This window comes from Semicossyphus pulcher, unplaced genomic scaffold (assembly GCF_022749685.1).
Source record: "Semicossyphus pulcher isolate SPU_LCO1_2020_fin unplaced genomic scaffold, fSemPul1.0.p SCAF_15, whole genome shotgun sequence".
In the NCBI taxonomy this organism is placed as follows: domain Eukaryota; kingdom Metazoa; phylum Chordata; class Actinopteri; order Labriformes; family Labridae; genus Semicossyphus; species Semicossyphus pulcher.
In genome coordinates, this window is record NW_027211659.1 from 13501822 (window position 1) to 13512096 (window position 10275).

Sequence of the window (10275 nt, forward strand, 5' to 3'; positions counted from 1 at the left end):
GGGAGGTGAAGTGTCTCTCCCTGATCAGGTGTGAATTGTTGGCTGACGCGTGTTTAGGCACCTTTTCACATCGTTTTTCTCACAGGAGGAGAGCTGAACGAAAAAGAAAAACTCCCTTCATGACAAACCCAAATGCACAGAGACATATTGCCCCTGTGGATCGCATCTGCGCAGCCTAAAAATTGGGGTTAGAAGAGGTGCTGGACCGTCAAACTGTCGAAAATGGAAATAGAAATGGAGGCCAAAACATAGTATGAGCCTACCTGAAAATGTTACACATCTGAGATGTTATACACATCGTACAAACATAATACGCTGCAACAGCAGCCTTTACTTTTCAGCAGGTTCTGTAATCTGACTGCCGGGCTTTGTTCCCATTCAGCTGCAGGCGGAGAGAGATTGGGCACAGATGTTGGGCGATAAGACCTGGCTTTGCATCCACTGATCCCAAATGTGTTTTATTTTCACATTAAATCCACCTGCATAATATTCATGCTCCGACCTGATAAACAGCAGCAGAAGAGGCGCCAATACTGACCTTATTAAACAGACTGGGTGTCGGCCAGCTGTGACTCAGCCGCATTCATATTCTGCTTCCTCGTCACTAACATTGTAAAAGTGAAGGAGTGCAATTTAATAAACCTTCTAGAATAATATAATTAACATTTGCGCAGGCTAGAAAAGGTCACGTGAAGGTTAATACTTATATCAGGAAAATAACAGTAACATTTATTTTGCTCATTCTCAGCAAACTCCATAACAAGCCTAAAAACCAACAATGCGTCAGACCGCCTTTCAATATTTTCCAAATTGCCTCCAGTATTTGTGCCACTCAGTCCCAAGCCTATTGGTTTCTGTTCTAGGTATAACAAAAGATAATGGGACACGTCGAGGGCTGCACGAGCTGTCGCCTCAAAGCTGGAGGGCTTCTAGTTCGAGTCCCGGTTTGGACGAAGTGGGCTTTTCTGTGTGGAGTATCTTTTTTTTTGCCTTTAATGCCTTTATTAGGACAGGAGGACAGTGGATAATGTTGGAAACGCAGCAAAGGGCCGAGGGCGGGAGTTGAACCTGGGGCCGCCACATCGAGGACTGTAGCCTCTGTACATGGGCCGCCAATTTAACTGCTGAGCTAAACCCGGAATTTATGTTCTCCCCGTGCATGCAAGGGTTGACAAGATTTTTGTCATGTCCCAAAATATATACTGTATATTCGAGCAATGTTGGATACTTTGTTGTTTAGCGAATGTTCCCTAAAGTCCTCATGAAACAGCTATCAGAGGACTATTTGATTCTGCATATTTATAAACATGAAGCTAGGAAGGGACATGTCGTGAATATTGATTGGCGTTCACAGTAGCTTATCAGGTTAAATTTGAGTTTTAATTGTGACATTTAAATTTGAGAAAGTGTTTCACTGGACACAAAATGACACATACCGATTGGATGAGTCATTTTTATGTTATTTGGGAAAGAAAACTCTGCCGCTGTGGCTCAGTGGTGGAGTTGGTCGTCTCTCAATCGGTGACTGCTACAGTCACATGTCGAAGTGTCCTTGGGCAAGACACTGAACCCCAAATTGCCCCTGAAGGCATAGCCATCAGGTATGAATGTGCTTTGCCATCAGTGTGTGGATGAGTAAATGCAGCTTTGAGTGGTCGGAAGACTAGAAAAACTGCTTCTACACTACATGTCACATTCACCCTTTCACCCATTTACCAACTCAAGTTTAAGGGATACCAACAAATACACTCTGTATTCTTTGTTTCTCCGGATACATGCATATAAGTTACAATTGGTGCAAGACATATGTGATCAAATATCTTAAATATCTTTTTGGCCTTTGCCTTTATTGATAGGACAGCTGAAAATGGACAGGAAATGTGGGGAGTAGAGAGTAATGACCGGCAGACCGGGAGTCGAGCGTGCGATCAGTGCGTCGATGACTTCATTTAAACTTTCAACGAGAGTAAATAGTCCAGTTGTTGGGGGACTTTATTCAGCAGAGGATTAACACACTTACAGCTCTTGAGGATTTATAGCAGCAGGATGGTGCACTTGGTGTGGACTCAAAATAAGCTACAGTGGATGTATTCATAGTAGTGATGGAGCATGTCAGCCAATGCAAATATGTGTTGTATTTAGGGGAGTTTTTGCAGGTTGAAAAACTCTTACATTGTGAAACAATCAAATCACTAACTTGCAGTCCTCTCAATCCCTTGATTAATCTGCGCCGTTACACCACAGCTGTTCTAGAGATTTCCCCGGATTAGTCATGTTGTCGGATATGAGAGTCGGGATGTGAAACAGCCCCGTTGAACCTCTCGATATCTTCCTCCTCACGCAGGCTTCCGGCTGCGACGACACGGAGATCCCAGACGAGGTGAAGCTGATCGGCTTTGCGCAGCTGAGTGTTAGCTGATGCCCTCTTCACGCCTGGAGAAGGTGAGACGGGGGAGACAGTTCAGGGCAGACAGACTGAGGAACACACCACCACTTCCTGCAACTTCTTCCCCCAACACTCCCCCTGAAAACTCACTCCCTCCTCCCTCACTCCTTCCCCTCCCCGATGCCAAGCTCTGCCACCGGCCCCGCCTACACCTCCTTTAACGCTCACTGTCCCCTGACCTTTGACCTTACCGACATTCCACCGCCCAGCGCACAAACGGGGATCAGGATACAGCCCAGGAACCTAAAGATGTACTCAGGTGGTGACGTGAGGTGATTAAGATGTAGCTTTGAATGTTTTATTTATTCATTTCTGTTTCTCTTTTTTTTGTTTTTCACCACATTATACCTTTTATTATTTCTTTACCATGACCTCATCTTTCATTATTTATGAAATGAGAAGGTATTTTATTTTGTTTTCTCACCTTTTTTTGTTGCCACAGTAAAAACAAATGTTGCTTTGTGTTGCATCTCACAAACCCCCTCATTTGTGATGTTTCCCTGAGGTCTTTGTCAGAATGTACGATGTACTTAATCTATGGGGAAAAAGCACATTTTCATAATAACATAATGAATGTCGAAAACGAGGATGAATCATATTTCTGCGTCAATGCTTATTTTTCTTTGACCAGAAGGGGACCATTAGCTTGATTGTGCAGAAAACAAACGAGACCCGGATGCTACTGTGTATAATTTGCTGCTCTCGACAGTGCTAATGCTTCAAAAAGTTAGAGGTGCCTTGTTCATTTTTCTGTGCCTAAGAAAGTAGTGAATGAGAGCCGAAACCTGCTGTTGACCATTTCACAAATGTATTACTCCAGCGATGACACAATTTAAGTATGTTCACTTAAAGAGACAAGCTACAATGCACTTTCGGGCTGAGAGCAGACGCTTAGCCCCTGGAGACGAATAAAACATGCAGTCGTATAATCTGCTCTGGTGCGTTCAGATGCCAGGTTTAATAAATAAAAACCACAGCAGTTTAATTTTCTCGCTCTGTCCTGCTGCACTACAAAACCTTTTGTTTCCAAAATAAATATAGTAGTTTCTAAAAAAGTACTGTATGACAATGCATCTGAGGATGAAACCAAAAGGCAACTATAGAAAGGGTGACGAGCCATTTGTTTGTCCAAACAAGTCCAGTAGCTCTGAATTATTTTAAAGTATTGAGATGGTAAATATTAACCTCTAATAAATTCTTTATTCTGAAGTAATTTATTGTGTTTTTTTTATGTACAGTATGTGTACCATTTCAGCATATTACCCCCTGTTCCCTCTGTAATCAGCTGATGTCAAATTTCTGACGAAGAGCAACAATAAAGAATTGCTATTATTTAAAGAAGGTGTGGCGTGTTTACTGAAAGCTAACAGTGTCAAAACATACCCAATTAAAACACTTCCCTTTAAACTAATAAAATATGATCATTTTTGTCAGATTTAGCAGATGTGGGATAAAAACGCCGACTCACAGCTGCCGTTAATCCTTCGATTTTTTATGTCGACTGCAAGGACTTGAAGTCTAGTTATGCCAGTTTAATCAATAAAGCCAGACGTCCGAAATTAAGTCCTGGATTCACTTGTAAAAGTTGGAAAAAATATAAAAGAAGCAGCAGCGTGGGATCCCTCAGACATTCAACAGATGTTTTATACAGACAGGAGAAAAAAGAGTCTGAGCTGTACAGCGGAGCAGCTCACAGATGGCTGCTTTTGAGTTCAGTTGCAGAGTCAAAAACAAAACCAGGGTTGTTTTTGTTACATAAAAGAAAGTAAGAATACATAATTATTTCTCTGCAATTAAATGTTGCTTAATTTAGTGCACTCGGTTGTTGCTGCAGCTTTACTAGGTCTGTCGTAACCAGTAGCTAATGTTAGCAAACTTTATATGGATATAACTTTGCATCTGAAAATATCGAGTGTGTGACTTTACTTTATGACTTGTCTTTTGTTGTTCTACCCAAAGACTGTATAAAAAGATGGATGACATGACAGCTCCCTAAAGCCCGCCTCCTCCATGTTAACAGATGGGACAAACTATAAAATCTAAATGCACTTAAAATAAATGTTTCTCAAACATGGTTTCTGTCATTGTAGTTAGTTCATACCATGCTGATTTACATCCAAGTGTTAATTTTTCTGACAAGTTTACTTATAATAAGTTATTTGATGCTGTAAAAAGGATGATTGACAGCTCTGTTGACAAATACAGCTCCTGCAGGCTATCTGTTCCTGATTAGCAGAGCAGAGGAGGAACGGCGAGAGGAGACGTAACTAAAACAATCACTACAGTCATTGAAGTTTACATATCTGTGAACGTCTGCTTCAGACCAACACAAGGAAGCTGTTCTGCTGTTAATCACACCGACGTGCGGGATCTTTGCTGATTCTTTCCGGTAAGTTAAGTGTGTGTTTTGGTTAGCGGAAGTGGCTACAGCAGCTCCACACGTCGATCTCTACTGCGCAGCTCTGGCTCCAAAAAATCACCAGTGCAAGATGGCAGTGGCTGTCACGTCCATCTTCATATACAGTCTTGACCCTTCCCCTGTAATTTCAAAATAGTTGCCAAATTGATCAGTAAGTTGCATAAGTTTATTTTTAAAAAGCTCTTTTAGTAGCACATTGAAAAACCTGCCTTTAAATTACATACGAAATGTAAACATAAAAGACACCTTTAGTGACCCTCTGCAAATCTTTAACAAAGAAGTCAAAACAGGCCACAAGTAAAAGCGGTAATATAACTTTAATTATTCAAGTATTTGTTCTTTAATATAAAAAACATACAATATATAACAACAACCCCTTGCGGGATAGATGCTTTCACAGTAAATGTCACATTAGCTTATAATACTACAAAACCTTTGAAAAAAGAAATGAAAGTTTGGCCATGAAGGCCACATTTTCTGAGAACACAATGTTGTCCCATGATGTCGGTAGCAGTGCTTCGGTAATCACTGATATGCAAGATACATATGATAATACATCCAGTCTGTAATGGTCTCGGCTACAGTTAAAATCAGACTTGCACGACATGATTTCTCCTGATGTGTGGAGGAGTTGATGATCTGAAATAGACTTACTGCCTACATAACAGAGAGCAGCAGCTGGAGTAATGAGGAGCTGGTAGCTGAGAAACACCTCGAGTATGAATATGTCAAAGAGCGGGAAAGAACCGAAATGCATCTAAAACACTATTCAGAGGCGGTGAAAGGTATGTAAACAAAAACATAAGGCAGATTCATAAGAAAAGAAGACCATTTAGCAGCTTGATTATTACCAATGCAAGAGAAGTGCAGCTCATTTTCAGCTTTGAATCTCACTGTGTTCAGAATAAACGTAGCAGCTTTAATGTAGCTTTAATTTCATCTCAACAGGCGGCCTGGTTTGTCGTCGGATCAGAGTAAAATTTGCAATCTCATTGTTCGGGAACACTCCTTTCATCACTTTTTAAATGTACCCTATTATAGATGTATTACGGTAATTTAACACCTTATTGATTCCTGCACAGAAGTTCCCTCTGGGCTCCTGCAGGAGGATCAGGGTGCTGAGTCAGCAGCCGTGCAGCTGGTACAGATTCAGTGTCTTGCTCAAGGACACTTTAACAGGACAGTCAGTGTGAGGGCTTCAACTAAGGTCAGTCTCTTCCTGTTATAGGCCACACATCATAATACATAACGCTGATTGACTTAATGCTCTTAAAGAATAGTACATGAACAAAGTGACTTTCAGTTACAACACCACATCTGAATGATGCATGAGAGTACACGCTTCACAAGCCTCATGCAGGCGTTAACAATCGTGAGGTGGAATCAGCAGAAAGAGACATATATGGAAGTTAATGAGACAGCAGAGGCTGTATAAAAAGATGGACGACATGACAGCGCCCTAAAAGTGAAGCCAAAACATCTCGATCGCCCCCTGGTGGCTGGCTGCAGTATAGGTTATAAAGCCTGCCTCCTCTATGTTAACAGATGGGTCAAACTTTACATACATTTCCTGTCATTATAGCTCGTTCTTATCGTGCTGATTTATGTCCAAGTGTTAATTTTTCTAAGTTTAGTGTTAAGTAGTAAAAAGGGGTTGTAACGTCATGATTGACAGCTCTGTTGGCAAATGCAGCTCCTGCGTCAGCGATATTTTGGCTTCATTATTCCAAAACGAGAGGAGGTTGAGACGTGTCGTCCATCTTTATATACAGTCAGTAGGAAAAAGAGACTTACAGCAGCCCTCAATGTTTTACATTACTAAGTGTGGTGACATTTTAAAGGAGAGAAAAAGGCAAATTAAAAGAGTTGTTTTGTTCAGTGGTCCATATTTCATCTAACATCTCAGGTGCTTCTTGCTCGACATGTCATTCCAAATGCGGTGCATCTCCTCCGGGGAGATCTGGTGCACGGTGATCACCCGTCTGTACCTGCACAGACTGTAGGCCATTTTCCAGTGATTAAATCCGCTGTTCTGGTACGGGTGTATACCCAGCTTCCGCAAACACAGTCCCACATACACGTCCTCCAGGTGCAACAGTCTCGTGTGTAAAGAAGTCTTGTAGATGAGCTCGGCTACGTCTGTGGAGAACACGTAGCCGGTCCCCGAGCAGAAAGGCGGGTATCTGCTCTCAGGGTACAAGTCCCTGGACATGTACCATTTACTGCGCATGTCCCGTATAGGACCACCGTTTATGACGTAGCCAGTAAAATATCTCCGCCTCGGCTTGGTGGTGGGCTTCAGGAGCTTGTAGATCAGGTTGTCCATGTTGACGAAGATGTCGCTGTCTGTTTTCATGACATACTGCGCTTTGGGGCAGAAGGTCGCCACCCAGCGCATGCCCATCATCGTCTTCAAGGTGAGGTTGTGGTAGGAGTCAATAAAGTTCTCCACCACGATGTCGTGAAAGATCTGGCTCTCCTGCTCCACCATCTGGTTGAGGACGGAGTCCGTGTTCTTGCCCAGCAGAAAGATGGTGAGGATTCGGATGTCGCTGAAGGTGCTCTCGTCGCCCCAGGTCTCCCTGATGGCCTGCCGGGCGTCAAACTCCTTGTGCGTGGTGCTGATGAGGATGACCAGGAAGGGCGTGACGCTCTCACACTTCTTCGCCTCACTGATGACGTACTCGAAGGCATGTGGGTTAAGGGGCCGGGTGCGGATGTTGGTGAAGGTGATGTTTTTGGGGGGTTTCGCAGTCTTACGTATAGGCAAAGACATGTGGCCGACATAGGTGGTGGTTGGGCGAGAGATACTCAGGTACCACAGAGCGCTCGCCCAGCATAACACCGTCAACAAGTATAAACATGACACTTTTGAAGGCATTATGCTGCATTGAGGTGTGTTGTGACGAGCAGGATCTTATAAGGCTTTCTTTCCATTAGCAAAGCTCCTCCCAGCGACGCAGCATTAAGCTGCTCCAGCGGGCAGTCTGACATTAATTGTCAGTTATGGATTACTTTAGAGAGAAGTGGTGCTGTTTGCCTTTTAATGCAACGCACTTTAAAATCACATGGACGTCCAATTTATCTTGGGGACGCTGCTGCTTCTCCATTTAAATCTGAAAGAGAGAGAGAAAGAGAAATTGTAAATTAATGTAAACATACATGAAAATTAAACGCGAAAGCAAGTATTTTGATAAATCGATTTATAAAGCATCTCTTTTATTTTGAAATCCAATAAACTCCGAAGGTGGCATCTCAAACACGAATAAAAGCCTTTGCCATCAGCAACTACAGCAGCAAGACAAACCAAAGAGGAAAAGCAGAAGAATCATGTTTTATTTATACAATAAAAAACTTCAAACACAGTGCAGAAAAGTTAATTCAACAAACTCAATTTTTAAATATTCATTTGTTTAGCCAGAGGACGAACAGAAAGGATCAAATCAATATCTTATAAAGGTGATATGTTGAGACGTGCTGGGAAGACTATGGCGCCATCAGCCCTCTAACTACAGTGACTCATCATCAGACTCATTAATATCACACATTATTCATGTTAAGACACTGTGATGCAAGGGTGTGTTACATCACCGAGCCAAATTCACTCTTTGGTGATATGACAATGTAGATTACTGTTTTATTTTGCTCACACATTCAGTGAAACACAGAATACTTGGTGTTATGATGGTGTTATCTTACTTTTTACTACTATGTGCCGCTTATATAACTGTTGTATAAAAGCAATATCACACTCAAGGTTGTGATGCTCTACTTTATATCCGCTCGGCTGTGTTTCGGTCATGATGATATTCAACATCACTCCCTCTCATGTGATGTTGCTTCATTATTATAGCTGATACGTGTGTAAGAAGAATTAAATATTGTAATGTTCAGTTTAACTATGGTGTTACCTTTATCTACAGCAATGGTTTATAAAGTAACTAGTAACTACAACTGTCTATAAAATTACAACATTTTATTTAGATTCATAGTGGAGTTTTTTTGGCTCCACAACTTCACAATTGCTGCCTACAGCTCCAGTAGACAGGAAGTTGTGTTTGCAAAATAAAGTCCGATATTCTCTTCCTTCTACCTCTGTTTTGGTCTCCACCAACTCCTGAGGCTCTTTAGCTTCTTCATGCTCCACCAGCTAGCTGCTAACTGCCTGCTGTTTGATGCTAAGCAGGATGTGCTTATGCAAAATATACGAACATAACATAATGTGAATGAAGCCATGAATAATACCACTTTTCAGTTACTTTATTACTATAAACTGAATAAGGTGCTTATACCTGATTGTAAATGAGTAACAGATTAGAACTTGACAAAAGGTATGACAACAATTTCACCATTCACTACTGGATCCTTGCGCCCAGGTTGACATTTCCAAAGAGCCAACAAATGCCCTTTTAAACTCAGTGTAAAAAAACAGAAGGACATTAACATGCTCTCTTGTTCTGTGGCTCTAAAGAGCTGCGGGTTTGGCAGCTCTCTGCATGACAGCGTGATACGGTGGCACAAAGGGAACACTGTGCCATGATAAGCCTTTTCTCTCTAGGGCGAGTTTATCCATGCTGCACTGCTTCTCTGAGCTGACAGACATTTGGCATGTGTGTTTTTTCATTTCAGCATGGACACTGAAATGGCATGTGTTTGTGCTTTTGCGCAGGTGGCTGAGCAGCTACAGGAATACATGATAGCATGAAAATTACAAAAACCTCTCTTTGGGAGCCGTGAGTGACTTTTCCTTTCATTCGGATGAGGCAGATCAGACAATGCACTCACGGGAAAATGGTCATAGTGGAATAGGACTCTACATTTCCATCTTCAAAGCTGGCGCTGATCTGTGAAATGTAGCTGTAATGACATGATTTAAAGAGGGGGTATTGGGTATTAATGCTGTTCCACATTTTAAGACATATATAATGTTACAATGTTGGATATCCATACTAAACTTGGGTGAAGTTTCAAATCTGTCGGTATAAGTATGTTTGAGAAATCCCCTGCTAAAAAAGAACGCTTGCTTTCAGACAGACTTCTCCAGACGCTTCACTTTGCGATGTCACAAAGTGGAGGAACTATGTATTTGGGCATCAGTCTGAGACACAGCAGAACTTCCTGCCCTTGGCACAGTTCAAGGACACGCCCATCCAGCAGCTCAGTCTGCCTTGGAGATTTGATTAAGAGTGTCTTGAAGAAAGTGTTTCTTTGACCGTGAAGGAAAGACATCAGTGTTTACTTTTCCAAAAGACAAGAGCACCAGACATTCATTTCAAACTAAAAAAGTGAAGTTTACTCTACTCTGACAACTCACGGTAACACGGCCACAGGGTAGGAGGCGTGCCTCAGCGGTGAGTTCAGCCCCTCAGCTGGCCAATCAGAAGAAAGTGGGCTTGTAGGGGCGGGGTTA

At 42.1% G+C, this 10275-nt stretch overlaps 2 protein-coding genes across 2 annotated transcripts in view; one reads left to right on the forward strand and one right to left on the reverse strand.

Moving 5' to 3' along the window:
- The window catches only part of stk39 (serine threonine kinase 39), a 29255-nt gene extending 25468 nt beyond the window's left edge, over nt 1–3787 (forward strand). The window contains exon 18 of the mRNA XM_069662903.1: nt 2345–3787. Within this exon, the coding sequence (XP_069519004.1) occupies nt 2345–2419 (75 nt within the window). The 3' untranslated portion in view covers nt 2420–3787. The remainder of the gene's footprint in view (nt 1–2344) is intronic.
- A 1388-nt stretch (nt 3788–5175) lies between these two features.
- b3galt1b (UDP-Gal:betaGlcNAc beta 1,3-galactosyltransferase, polypeptide 1b) lies at nt 5176–7746 on the reverse strand. The gene has a single exon (XM_069663499.1). The coding sequence runs from the start codon at nt 7744–7746 to the stop codon at nt 6760–6762; it is 987 nt and encodes a 328-aa protein (XP_069519600.1). The 3' UTR covers nt 5176–6759.
- Between the last annotated feature and the right edge of the window lie 2529 nt (nt 7747–10275).

Bases quoted from the DNA above. Each gene is read 5' to 3' on its own strand.
- b3galt1b (XM_069663499.1), bottom strand. From the start codon at position 7,746: ATGCCTTCAAAAGTGTCATGTTTATACTTGTTGACGGTGTTATGCTGG.